At 29.9% G+C, this 14,842-nt stretch overlaps 2 protein-coding genes across 2 annotated transcripts; both read left to right on the top strand.

Annotated features, from left to right (window-relative positions):
- Nucleotides 1-959: 959 nt before the first annotated feature.
- Nucleotides 960-10,262, top strand: RBL12 (RHOMBOID-like protein 12). The gene is made up of 8 exons (XM_020371649.3): nt 960-1,357; nt 5,471-5,591; nt 6,218-6,337; nt 6,740-6,850; nt 7,352-7,390; nt 7,967-8,071; nt 8,170-8,211; nt 10,049-10,262. The coding sequence occupies exons 1-8, from the start codon at nt 1,056-1,058 to the stop codon at nt 10,136-10,138; spliced, it is 930 nt and encodes a 309-aa protein (XP_020227238.1). The 5' UTR covers nt 960-1,055; the 3' UTR covers nt 10,139-10,262.
- Nucleotides 10,263-11,709: 1,447 nt separating this feature from the next.
- LOC109807205 (Nucleic acid-binding, OB-fold-like protein) lies at nt 11,710-12,502 on the top strand. Its single transcript, XM_020369726.2, has one exon. The coding sequence runs from the start codon at nt 11,785-11,787 to the stop codon at nt 12,202-12,204; it is 420 nt and encodes a 139-aa protein (XP_020225315.2). The 5' UTR covers nt 11,710-11,784; the 3' UTR covers nt 12,205-12,502.
- The last annotated feature ends 2,340 nt before the right edge of the window (nt 12,503-14,842 follow it).

Raw genomic sequence — 14,842 nt, 5'->3', positions numbered from 1 at the left:
TCATCCCCGTCCCCTCCCCGTCGAGTATTGAGTATACATGTACCCGTATCCGTACCCGTCAATTTATTTATTTTTATTTTTTGTAAAAAAATATGATATTTTTAAATTATTTTTTTATTATATTATAATTATAATTAGGTTATTTTTCTATCTCATATTATAATAAATAATTACACATAAAAAATATTAAAATTATTTAATATAATTAAATTAAAAGTGGATATTAAATTAAAAATAGAAACGGGGACGGGTATGTGTACGGGTACGGGTATGGGGCGGGTAAGTACATACTTATACTTTTACCCGTACTCGATTTAATATATCGGGTTTTATCCGTACCCATACTCGTATCCCGGCAAACTGAGTATTCCCCATCAAAGTCGGGACGGATTCAGATATTACTCGCGAATACAGATATATTTGTCATCCCTATTTAACATCCATTATTGTTGTTTGTGAATTATGATGCATAAATGTCATATAAGATAACATCTTTTAAGTTTGTAAACAATGTTAACACAAGGTATTAGTGTGAAACCAAAAAAATAAAATTTAAAAGAACAAAATGGAAGCTTAATTTTCTTACGTTGATATAAAGATATATTATCAATTCATCAATAATCATTTCTAGAATATAAATAACAATAGTTATTATAAAGTTAACCAACATATTTGAGTTTAAATAAAATAAAATATAAATAATGTATAAAAATATTTTTAAAATTTAAATTAATCAAAGATAAAAATAAAAACTAGAATTTCGTGAAAAAGAAAAAATTATATATCTGTGTAAAAAAAGTATTAGTATTAGATTGTTATCTAATGCAACCAGAAAGAAAATGTTAGTTCCTTCTAAACTAACCAATCGAAATTTTCTCCAACGTTTAAAACTTGAAAATATTAAAATTAAAGAAATATTTTTTTAAAAATTGTTGGCAGATGCAAATGAGTGACGAATGAGTCGGAATCTCTCAAAAAGAAATGGTTGTCTCATTTTGAACATAAGGAACACAAACAAGACATACAAAAAATGGTGCAAGCATAAACGATTCAAAATGCAGGGTTTAGTTCGCAAAGTGGTGTCACAGGCACACCGGCCCCATCGCCACATCTTCCAAACTCGAGTTCACAGCGCCTTCTCCTCAGTTCCCAAACCTTCACAACCCCAACTACAGCAATTCAACCACATTCCCTCTCTCTTCCTCCCTCATCGTTTTCACTCATGCCGCTTCCTTTCCACCAAGCTTCGCGCCTTTCTCTCCCAACCAATGCCTCGCCACTTCGCCTTCAACACTCTTCATTTTCGTCGACACAACTTCAATTTCAACCACAATTATGCTTTTCTCCAGCGTTCCTGGTAATTTTCCCTAACATTATGCCTCCAATCACCGCCTCGTTTTTTCTTATTAGAATACCTCCTGGATTTAATTAGGGTTTTTGCTTGACATTTTTCCCTCAACTATATATTCCTTGCATGATTTTACCCTGTGGTTGAACTTGAATGGCAATTTGGATCTCTGTACCACGCTGTCCTCGTAAACTTCTCTATAAACACTTACCCAAAAAGAAAATAATGAGGTCAAATGAATTTAGCTTCTCTTATAAGCTACAACCAACTTATACACTTGAGCTTTTGGAGAAATTAAATGAGACAGTTTCTATAAAAGTTAGGTGTTTAAATTAATTTTTGCTTACGAAGGAAACTTAGGGGGGTGTATTGGATTAGGATTTTAAAGGACTTTTTTAGTTAAAAAAAATCCTGCGGATTTTAAAAGACTTTGCAGGATTTTCATGACTTTTAAGATTTTGCAAGATTCTACAAGACTTAAAATCAGGATTTTAATGGATTCTGCAAGACTTTTAAATTAGGATTTTAATGGATTCTGTGGGATTTTGTGGAGTTTTGACATTTGATAAGATTTAAAAAAAATTATACATTCAAATTTAAAAAGAGTCAAAGATAAAAATAATAAATAAAAAAAATAATGTCTAGATAAATAATAATAATAATTTTCTATAATATTCTATCCTCTTTTTATAGCATCCACTATCAATTGTAACAATTCATCGGAATCATCCTTAATCCAAGCTTCATAGTTTTCTTTCTCTTTTCATTTTTCTTTATTATTTCCTTGTGAATCTCCCATTTGAATTACTAAAACAATATATGTTAAAAAATAGTTATATAAATAATTACGGATAATAGACAAAATCAATAAAATTATATTATTATTTTTAGAAGCACACCATCATACAAGATCGAATATATTTTTGCTATCCAAATGGATCAAATACCTCAGTTATTATAAAAAAAAATGTAAAAACAAAAATATAAAAACATAAGATAATTTTTTATATAAAAAAATTAGTATATTCGATACTGAAAAAATATTTAGATATATAATTTTTTTTATATAAACAGAAGTATTTAGATATAGAGAATATATATATATATATATATATGATAATTTTTAACGATATTTATAAATATAAATTATTCTAACAAATATTTTAACAATATTTTCTTTTTTAAAAAATAAGTTAATGAAGGCATAAATCCTAAACCCTAAAAAATTAGATATTGCAATGTCTTATGTTAATTTTCTTTTTTTAAAATATAAAAAATCTTAATTTCATAATATAAAAATAAAAAAGAAAAATTCATAGTAAAAAAAATAAAATAATTGTTGAGTCATAAAAGGAGGAAAGGAGGAGGGATAAGAGTAACAAATTCAAGGGAAAGAGAGAATTCACAATTTTTATGCTAAGAGGGTTCTTCCCCCTACTAAGATCCATTTTTATTTCATTCTACTCACAAAAACCCTAACAAATTCATCTTTTATATATATATATATATATATATATATATATATTGTTGAGATTATGATATCAATTTCATCTTTCACCTTTTTCTTTTCTTAACGTGTGTCATAAAAAAAATTACCACTTAAAAGTTAAAATTTCAAGTATTTTTTTGTGTTATATAAAGGAACAAATTCAACTACATAGAATAAAATAAAGTAAGTCAATTAAAGAGAACGAACAGAAAAATAAAACAAGTCAATGACACTATCATTTACATATTAGAGTTTCACAAAATAGGAGAATGGTATGAGAATAGTATTATATATGAGCAATGAACAATAGTGTAGTATTATTAGTAGAGAAAAAATGGAGAAGACAGGAGCATAGAAAAAAAAGATGAAAAACTCACTTGAAAATTCTTAAAACACTTGAAAAATCATTTCAAACAATCCTTCAAAATCCGATGGGTTTGGATGGGATTGTTTTATGAATCTGGTATTTATAGATAACACTATAAAGTCTTTCAAAATCCCTCTCACACAACAATCCTTTAAAATCCTTAAATTTTTGAATACCAATGGATTGTTTTTAAGTTGTAAAAAATCTCAAATGAATACCAGTGGATTTTAATGGACTCTTTAAAAAATCCTAAAAATCCAGATTGAATACCACTGGATTGTTTTTAAGTGACATAAAATCCTGATTGAATACCAATGGACTTTTTTACTCAAAAAAAGTCTTTTAAAATCCTACGAAATCCTAAACCAATACACCCCCCTTAATTCATTGTACTTTATTTTCTTATCCATGTATATAGAGAAGTTTATGTAAAGAGAGTCAGAATTATGTAATGTCATGAATTTTGATTTCATTTGACTAATTCCTAGGTTGGTGATTTATGGCACTGCTTCTTTTCATGGTGCATAAAGCTTTTGTGGCTTTATTCATTCCTTCTTGGTGGTCTGATAAAAGACAAGACAAAGTTCGATTGTAGACATTTGTGTTTCAAAAGTGTTTATAGTTGCATTTGGAAGTGTCTTAGAGGAATAGCTATAATTAGAATATTTAAGAATCATTTTGAGGGTTTGAATTCAGTTTCACTCCTCATTGTAAAGTTACTAGTGGAGTGGTAATTAAGTAGCTACTAGCGATGGCTATTTTGAGCTATCCTCATTATAATTTGTGTATATCACTTTTTTTGGTCCCTGAAAGTATTTAGCATTGTCACATAGGTCCTTGAACTAAGGAAATTCCAAATGTATCCCTAAAACTGTCTGCCGTTTCATCTAAGTACTTAAACCACTTATTGTCAATTTGATTCCTAAACATATGTTAATATTATCACTTAATTTCAGGGAATTTTTTTGAATTTCATTTGTTTCAGGGATTAAGGTGATAACACCTAACACTGTTAGGGACAAAATAGGTGATTTACCCTTATAAAGAGACAGAGCAAGTCTTTTATAGTTTTGACACCTATACAAAAAGGTTCAATCACTAATAACCCTTTGTCTGGCAACTTATTAGAGAAAACTTGGTGTTTCTAATAAATGTAAGAAGTGAGAAACTAACATGTTGACTTTTGTTTAATAACCATGTTTTTCCAACTATCTGCCATCTCCACTGAAAAATAAAAAATATTTACATCAACATCACCTTGATAATGCAAGTGATATCACATTTAAAGTTTATAAAACATGTCCTTGCTTAAATCATCTTAATTATTGATTTTTTAAATTATGGTTTCAACACACTGCTTCTAGGATTAAGGTTTCAATGCATTACTTACCTGCACTTGTGCAAGCTTTACTGTTCTGGTTTCCTTTTCCACATGAAAATTCAAATTTATGTATTTATTAGGCTAATACTACCAAATATTACATGGTTATGTGTGGAAATCTCAGTTCATCTCCCATTATGGAAATTTTTTTTTTTTAATGTAAATTAGTGATTGCCAATATTCAGACCTGAGACAATTCAGTAATTAACTCTTTAATTTCTATAAATTGGAAATTCAATTTTTCAAACTTCACTTATTTATTTGAATATTAGAAGTTGTAACTAATTACTTGCTAATTGGAAGGAGGGAAAAAATGGAAGAGCAGATGAAACTCCTATTGAGAGAACATGTCATTTTTAGCATAAAATGTGCAGCACGAAGGCCAATACTTTCTGAGTGCGAAATTTGAAAGTTTCAAGTCTTATATCTCTGTTTTAATGTACTATATTCAAACCTTTTATTCATTGTATTGTAGCCTATCTTTCTTATTCTTTGAATTCTTGGTATGTGGAATCCTCGATGGTTTACATTTCATAGCTATTTTCAATCCTTTGTATGGTTGTGCGCAATTTGTCATTAGTGGACTTGTAATGTACTGCAGTCTCCTTCCAGCCTTTGTGCCTGTAAATCAAACAAATGGAATGGCAGACAATTATGCTCTAAATTTTGTTGTTTCTTTGGCAACTTGTTTATGCCTGATGTTGGTGAAAGTTCAAAATTTCTGGTCACTTTCTCCTTCATTAGGGCCACATAAATAAAAAGATTTCCACTAATAGTACTGTGTAGAAAGGTCAGGGTTTCTAAATTTCAGTATTCTTGTTTAATCTGTTTACAAGTTTACACATGATATGGTAATTTCAATAATGTATTTTATTCTGTTTGCAGGAGATCATGGCTCCACAGGCTAACGCCTAATGACATGGTTTTGGGCTTGATTATAGCTAATGGTGCTATTTTTTTATTGTGGGGGATAGCAGATGAGAAGTTTATGATAAAAAACTTTACTGTGAGTTTCTTGATTTATAAATTTTGCTCAACTTGATGATGCCACACTTGTAGATATTTATTGTCTGACCTTTGCTTTGTATGGCAATCCCACCTCTGTTGTGGGACTAACAATCCCACCTATGAGATGGTTGAAGTAAATGCATGCCTGATGTATATAGATTAGTATGGATTTTGTTAGGGTATATGAAAATATCTTATCATAGAATGCCTTAGATTATCCTCTTGGTAGGATTAGTTTCCTTATTTGCTCTTAGGATTGGTTATCATATTTCATCTTTTCATAACTTGTTTCTCTAATTAATTAGGGCTTTGATTAATATAAACTATAAATAAAGGTTAGTGCTTTAGGTTTTACAAAATATAAAACACACCAGCACGTTGAAATACATTTCCATTGATATCAATAAGTGTTTCATTCTCCTTTATCTTTCTCCCTCCCTCTATACCTTAAACCTCCACCATTTCAACAGATATCATCAAACATCAAAGTACTAATGATTTCTGGTGTGGCACTTTACCAGCTGTTTAATGATGAAATTGAGAAATGTGCTGTTTCAACCCTTAATGTTATTGTCTGTATGGATTTGACATCAGACTGCTAATTTAATTATTTGCTGTGAACAGGTTTCTTTGGACAATTTTAAGAGTGGACGTTTGCACACTTTAATTACCAATGCATTCAGTCATGTAGATACCTGGCATTTAGTTTTCAACATGCTTGGACTCTACTTCTTTGGATTGAATGTAAGATGCTATTCTTGTATTATATCTTTGGTCATTATTTTTCACATGTCTCTTACTAATAATTGTACCTCTCGCTTTGAGATACGACATGTTAGGAGTTAAGTTAATACTGTTTGTTAGGACTAGGTGTTATGACCTTTACAGCAATAATATTTGAAGGCTGTGATTTTACCAAAAAAAGAAAGATATTATTGTCATTGGCATACATGGTAAATAGATTTTATTATTAATTATTAGCATATAGCTTGGTTAGTTGGCTTGTTAAAGAATTAGTTTAATTTAGATACCATACCATCACTTAGTGGATAAATTTCTTTCCTGCTTTTCTTCAACTAATTATTTGTTCTTTTAGCTTTTATTACTCTTAATAACTATTAACTATTCCTGCTGGGCTTTGGGCAGGTTGGAAGAAATTTTGGACCTGAATTTTTGCTGAAGCTCTATCTTGCTGGGGCAGTTGGTGGCTCTGTTTTTTACTTAATGCATCAGGCCTATAAAGCACAAACATCAAAGGTCCAATGATGATTAAAAATTAAGTACAATGCCTCTCGAGCAATTCTATAACTCTCTTTCTTGCATTTTCTGAGTAAAGAAAATTAACAAAATTTTGATTTATGCCAACTTCAGAACCTAGAAGGAAAAAAAATACAGTAATTAATATACCAATTCTTCAAATCACAATCTTTTGAGATATTAATTTTTATATTTTACTTTCTTTTTGATGTACCTACCTGTAACTTTTGAAACTCAATGCTGAAACTTTTGTTGAAATGTTTGATAATATATTTGATTTGGAGCCAAGATCTAAAAATGCTTTTTTCCTCAAAGATAGTAAAAAAAAATTGTTATAGGATACAATGGTAAAATGATAATAAACATATTTTATGCTTAGGTGATTACTGGCTAGTGATAAATTTCATTTACATATAAACAAAATTGAATACTTGTTCTCTTGTTTTTTCTCAATTATTCTTTATTGAATTTCAATGTTTCTCTGCGTTCTGTTTGCAACAGGACTGGAGAGCTATGACTGTGTCAAAGGAAATAGCAATGGTGAGCCTTTAGAAACTATTATATAAATTATTTAATCGGCTCCTCTTCTTTAGGGGATATAGTCCATGTTTTGTGCTAACAGACTTTCTTGGTTTGACTTGCCAATTATGTTTTTGATGAACAATGCATTTTCAGGGAATTATTTTTACCTTCTACTTTTAAACTATGTTAATTCTTGGAAATATTTCTATTCAAAATCAAAAGAGGATATTGCTGCATAAAATTTAATTTTTCATGGGTGCTTAACATGACAGGACAGAAAATTTCTTTCTGGTACGAGATTCAATGTAGTAAACAGTTCATTCCATTTTGGGTCCTACACCTTTTTTTTAGGCACCTTTATGGCACACTTCGATATGTTTAGATAAGCTGTCATTGCCTACCAGCATTAATCTATTTTGTGCTGTCCATTCCATTAAGTTCTCCTAGTTGCAGGAAACGTCATTTTTTTTTTTTAAAAAAAAATGTTCTCTTAATTGTTAAATTGTTTCTATCATTTTTATTTTCTTGTATAACTTGTGACATTGATTAAAATCACTACCTCCTATTATTGGACTGGAACTTGGCAATCATCAGGGGGCAAGTGGAGCTGTGAATGCAATTATGCTACTTGACATATTCCTCTTTCCAAAAGCGACCATTTACTTTAATTTTTTTATACCAGTTCCTGCAATCTTTCTGGTATGCTCTTCTCAACCTTATGCTAAGCCAAAATTGTGAAGTTTGTAATGCGGATACTCATCTCTTTCTTTTTGTCTTGTAAATTCCTGTTAATTAAGGGTATCTTTTGGATTGGGAATGATTTGCTGCGGATAATGGAGGTAGGGTGAACTTTCCAAGGCTTACTTGTTAACTATTTTTCATAGTATTTTCCATCTTGAGTAACTTAGTTGTAGAGAAATGATCAAATGCTAGGGTCGTAACTACCAGTTCAATGACATTAACATAATTCTGCTAAATAAGCCACTAGGATTGGGTTAGTGGCGATGGTCTCAGGTGGTTTGTATGAGTCTATGAGATCATTGGTTCCAATCTCATTAGTCATTGCTACCATTTATACCCAAAAGAAAAATAGAGTAAATTATACCAACACATTCTGAGGTTCTGCAAGATTGTAGACAAACCCTCTGTTTTTTCTACCCCCTACACTAACCCCCATAATTGTTTGAAAAACATGTCACTAATACTATTTAGATATTATATCAACCCTCCTTAATTGTTTGAAAAACATTTACCGTGTCTCTTATAAGGGATGTTTCTATAATTGTTAAAAAAAAAGGGAGTGTTTAATTTACTAAAAATAAATATCAACTTCATTTCTTCATACTGTTTCAAGATTAAGTAGATCTCTCCTGTCGGTAGTAATTTTTGTATAAAAAAGTAGTCTTCTTTGTCACAATCTTGATGCCAAACTGATGTAAGTCAAGCCTCAATTGTTTGAGTCAGATCATTCCGCAATTGATTCAAATCACCACTAACTAAGAATATCCAAAGAAGAAAATGAAAAGCGGAATTAGATGACTGGATGAACAATGCCACAATCATGAAAACTCACAATAATCTTTTGGCCTCTCTCCCTCCAAAAGCATTGCTTTCTCACTTGATTGTGTTTTAGATAGATCTTCATGTGCTTGTTGGCTCCTATCCCTTGTGACGAGTCCTCCTAACCTTGCTGTCATCTTCCTTTTCCATGGACCGTAGTCTCCTCCTCAAGTAATCCTCTATCACAAACCAGATTTTGAATAGTAAATAATAAATTGAATTGGTTAATAAGATTTAGAAATAGGATGAAAAAATAGCTTTATTTATATATATATATATATATATATCATATAAATGATTTATAATGCCTAACTTGATAGATTTTAACTAGGAATTGACAAAACAACTTGATCAAATGTCAAATTGGAATCATAAGTCATAATAGAGTCTTGCTATTAATTGATATAACTACATAAGTCTTGTTTCACTAGATAAGATTAGCTATGTGGATTACACAACGTCATTGTGTTTTATAAAACCACATTCTTGGAAGTATTATTCACAATGAGATACCTTATTACAAGACTAGAAATCATGTGAATTACTCTTCTCACTGACTGGTGTCTTCGGGGACTTTCTTTGCACATGTCCGAAGTACTTTAACTGATTTTCTATCATTTTTTTTTTTCAATAGGTGCCACACTAATATTTTTGTTATACAATCATTCCATATCCTGTCCTTTCTTGTGTAGTCACACATTCATGTTAACATTATCAACTTATATAAAAACTGATAATTAAAAACCCATAGCACGATCTGTGAACTGTCGACGATAATTTCACCAGAAAAGTATAATTTTCTTGGTTAACATTCTTCTTCCCTTTCTTCTCTGTTTAAGAAAAACGGTTATCACATAAAATGACTACATAAAACCTATCTTTTGATAATAACTAAAACAAAGCAATGCCAATGATACAGCCAAACAAGTTACTTATATAAAGTGAGTGATTATCCCACGTTGGCCTTTATCATCTCCCTTGCCTCTGCAGAGAACATACATTCCTCTTTGCTTGGCAAGCCGTTGCCTCAGCACGATACATGCATATCTTTAGAACTACACTTCTCGTCATTCATTGGATGAATACTAAAAGTTATTGTTGACTATCACATTGCAGGGAGACAGTCAAATATCAGGATCTGCACATTTGGGAGGTGCTGCTGTTGCAGCCTTAGCTTGGGCACGTGTTAGGAAAGGAAGATTCTAAATCGTTATCCATACCCTGCAAAACTTTTTAAGTATCGTATTTATGTCATTGGTTTAACAGCGTCGCATACAAAAATTTACTGTTTTTCTTTGCAAATTTGAATGAAATTACCTTTTTATACTTAGTTTGGTATGGAATTGAAGAAATAGGGAAGAGGGAATGATGAGATTGTTTGATTGCGAAGAAATAGATGGGAGAAAGAAAAATAAAAGTTGTACTTACACCTTTTTAATATCATGCTACACTATGTGGAAATCTCCTACCGTTCACACTCAAATTATTGAGTGATAAATGATGCTTTGTGTTAGATTGTTTTCTAGTTTTTTATTTTATTTAATCGATTAAATATTTGATTTAATCAATTAAATAAAAAAAATTGAATGTTTTTTAATTGATTAAATAAAATTAATAATTATTTAATTTAAAAGTTAATGAAAAATATTTTTTATTTTTCTTTTTCTTTTCTATTTATTTTTTTTATTTCTATAAATTTTCACACTTATATTTTCACTTTATTTTTTAATGTATAATTCATTCTATTTCAGTCTTTCCTAACTTTTATTTATTTATTTTTTTCTCATCTATTTTTTTTCTTCCAATCAAATACACTACTAGTCTTCCAAAACCAAAAATATATATATATACATATATATATATATATATATATATAGATTAATTTTTTTACCTATTAAAATTACATTAACAGTTCTAGAGTATGAGCTTAACATTATGCATATATTATCTAAACTCTCTATTACTAGGTTGACTTTGGTAGTTATATAAGTTCTTTTGTAAGTTAGCAAATAAATGTGAACCTCATTCTATTTTATAGAAGTATAATTTTATTAGATGATATTTTCTCATACAATATAAATTTGAAATTACATTCTTGAACTAGAGTGGTTTTAGTAGTTATATTTTTATTCTTGATTCACATAGTTATTTCTCTTGTATATTAAGTACTTAATTTTATCTCTTTTAAAATATTATTACTTAATTTTATTTTGATTTAAAAACTTGGTATTATCAAATTGAATGTATTTTTTTTTCCTTTTAGCTGAACTAAAATTTATTATTATCATAATCTTAATTAATATTAATTTCAAACTGATTTATGTTGAACTTTAATACATTATGCAAACAAAAGTGATATTTTGACTTAAATAATTTAATCTTTCAATTTTAAAAATTTTCTCTTTAAATATATTTGTATTTAGTATAATAAAATATTCATTATTCATTATTCATTATTTAAATATATTTTTAAAAGTTAGGGACTTGTTTGAAAATATGTAAATAATTAGAAACTTATTTAATAATTTAACCTCTATTTTTGTGTCTATGTGCTAGAGTAGAATTTAATGTAGTAACGAAATTTTGCTTGATATATTTTTTTAGATGTGTATATTACTAAAATTCTTCCACTACTAGAAAATCCTTTTGGTAGGAGTAGGAGTTTATAGAATGACAGAGTTGGTGATGATAATACAGCATCTAAGTATAAGATCCTAATTTATAAAAATAAAAAAATGAAAAAGAAAATTTTCCCTCTTAAATATTCCTTTGTTTCTTCTCTTTATCTGCCTAAACCTTATCCCACGAAAACAGAAAAACCCAATCATCTTCCTCCGCACCACACGTGAGATATGTTCACCTCATCATCTCCCACCTCACTCCGCACCCCAATCCTCCACCACCGTCTCCCCTCCCCCTCCCCCTCCCCCTCCCGCATCCACTTCTCCTCTCTCGCCCACCGCACCCTCTCCTTCCTCCCCCCTCCGCCGCTCCGCCTTGCCCCGCCCCCCCTCTCGGCGGCTGCGGCCAAGGGCGACAAGTCCGGCGAGCAGAAGTGGGTCCACGAGGGCCTCATCATGGAGTCCCTCCCCAACGGCATGTTCCGCGTCCGCCTCGACAACGACGACCTCATCCTCGGCTACATCTCCGGCAAAATCCGCAAAAACTACGTCCGGATCCTCCCCGGCGACAGAGTCAGAGTCGAGGTCAGCCGCTACGACTCCTCCAAAGGACGCATCGTCTATAGGCTCCGCACCACCACCCCCTCATAGCGTCCCCAACCTGTTTGTTAAAATCCCTCACACAACGCCTGCCCTTGTTGTATAAAAAATTACAAAAATAGAAAGATAATGCTTCAACTTGTGATTTCCCGCTATTTATTTCAGTCGTTACTCGTTAGAGTGAGCAATATTTTCGATTCGCAATCCTTGCTTGATTTTGTAGGAAATTGATTGCAGGTATTTGCGATACTATTGCAGAGATTTCAACATCCTTGTCGCGACGGTTGCGATTAGGTGAATTTCATTTTATTTGAAGCTTTCGTTCTAGTTTTTGAGATTATTAATATTAGTCTCGTTTCTGAGTTTGACAAAAACCATTCATTGCTGCGATAGGATTTTCTGATACAACACTTAGATGTAAGTTCTCGATTGAAGTTTCAGATCAGTAATTTAGGCTGGGTTTTAATGCATCACTACAATATGGACAGTGCATTTAAATATTGTGTAGAAGAATAGAACGAAGATATAGTAAAATAAATATTTAAAACCTAAATTTTAATTAAGTAGAATAACAGCTTGTAGCTCCATTTTTGTTCTAGTTAGGATGTGTAGTGTACTTTACTAGAATAATTAAGAAAAAGAAAACGGGTCCTTTGATGCACATGCTAGGGTCAGTTTTCTATCTACTGCTACCTTCGGTCTACGTTAACAAAGTTCATGATTTGGCCCCACCTCATTCTCATCGATACGTTTCTTAGTCCATTATGCATATAAAGAGGGTTTGCAACTCTATATTGACATAGAAGAGGTAGAGCTATATGCGGTTTTACTTGAGAACTGAATATATAATACCCTTACCCCGATTTATACAGGAGTATGGTTCTGGACTCTTCAAACAATTGTTGATATCTGTTATTGCCACGGATCCAAACTTACTAGTTTCTACCCCTCTCCATGCCCATAATTTCTTCTTCAGCCATGCATATCATGCTATTTATCATATTCCGATTCACACTTTCTCCTTGAAACCTCCAGGAGAAGTTGTTAAGCTTAATATTGACCAATTGATGAATAACTAATCCTTTTTAGTTTTTTTTTTTCTTTTTTATTGTTGTCCTGTGTCTTTTTCTCACAAACTTATCTCGTTTCACATTCACTACTCTAATTATATAGTTATTCATATTGTTTCTAACTAAAAGATAAAAATTTAAGGTTAATTTTATATAATTGTAATTTTATTTTATTTATTAGTTATTTTTTATTTATGTAAGATAATTTAGGACGACACTTACACAATTTATTATGGATAGATAGAGTATTCTTATTGTAGCAATATTCGTATTTTGTGAGGTATATTTTGATCCACTAAATTAAATTAATAAATATTCATTTTATTGATAAATTTAAGATGGGTTTTATATCACACTAACACAATTAAAAAATAATAATATTTTTTCTCATTAATATTATTGATTACTAATAAACATAAATACTTCATCATTAATTACGGTAAATAATAAAAATTATAATGTCACTGCTCTGAATAATGTAATTATATTCAAGTCTTTAAATGATAAAAAGAATCCAAGTATTTAATGACAACATAATTATAGTCAAGATTTAGATTACTTAATAATTATATCCAAGTATTTTCTTATAAAGTATGAAAATTATAACATAATTCTTTACCCAAAAAAATATAACATAATTATATCTAATTATTTAATTACTATAATTAATAATATAACACGATATAATCACTTATTTATATTATTAGTAATTAGTCAGTAAACATATTGCTTTCATCTATGTTACTGTAAATTATTTAAAGATTTGTAAAAAAAATTGAGTCGCATAAATAATTTTACAATCAATCCATATATACTTTTACTATTTATGTCTGAAAAACAAAGTGCAAAACAAATTACTCTATCAAATAATTGAGTCAAATGATTTAATTAATTGATTCGGATGTATCTACTTGTTGCAAAATAAAATTAGTCAAACAATAAATTAATTTAAATGACTTAAATACATAATTATAGTTAAAATATTAATTATATCATCACAACAAGATATTACAAGTTTTCTCATCGTGAAAACTTTTGGGCCTAAAATGGGAACTTAGAAACATTTTTCATTTTCATTTTTTCCAGTTCGATTAATTTCTTTGAAGAAGGTAAGCGAATAAAATATGCTTTTTTAATATCAAAACTTTGAATGTTTATTTTATATACTGTTGCATTTTCTCATGTTTAATAGATATGTTAGTGTATTGTTTTTTTATTTATGTGAATATATGCAATTACACACTTAGCCGAGGAATATCAAACAATTTTGGTGTACAATCAACTTGTAGTTTAACCTCTTTAGAACAGGTAAGCAAATGCTATAATATTTTGAAAAATTGTTAAATATGTTGTTTGGACCAAACCTCCTGATAATAAAAGACAATTAAGTAGAGTAGGTATATGTTTGAATTCTTCTTTAATTATGGTACTCAAGGGCGATGATGAATTTTTTAAGGTTTGGACGAACTAAAATCATAATCTTTTTAATTATTTAAGTATTATTTTTGTATATTTTATTATAAAATATTTAGAATATCAAACGTATTTAATTATGTTTTAGTAATTCATCTTATAAATTACTTATTAGATTGTAAATATCTAATAAATTATATTAATTA

This window comes from Cajanus cajan, chromosome 5 (assembly GCF_000230855.2).
Source record: "Cajanus cajan strain Asha chromosome 5, NIPB_CcT2T_4, whole genome shotgun sequence".
NCBI classification, from domain to species: Eukaryota; Viridiplantae; Streptophyta; class Magnoliopsida; order Fabales; family Fabaceae; genus Cajanus; species Cajanus cajan.
The sequence above is the reverse complement of the archived record's forward strand: the minus strand, read 5'-3'. Positions and strand labels throughout refer to the sequence as shown.

Bases quoted from the DNA above. Each gene is read 5' to 3' on its own strand.
- RBL12 (XM_020371649.3), top strand. From the start codon at position 1,056: ATGCAGGGTTTAGTTCGCAAAGTGGTGTCACAGGCACACCGGCCCCAT. The intron at 5,592-6,217 runs GTGAGTTTCTTG...TGCTGTGAACAG, and splicing joins TTATGATAAAAAACTTTACT to GTTTCTTTGGACAATTTTAA. The intron at 6,338-6,739 runs GTAAGATGCTAT...GGCTTTGGGCAG, and splicing joins TCTACTTCTTTGGATTGAAT to GTTGGAAGAAATTTTGGACC.
- LOC109807205 (XM_020369726.2), top strand. From the start codon at position 11,785: ATGTTCACCTCATCATCTCCCACCTCACTCCGCACCCCAATCCTCCAC.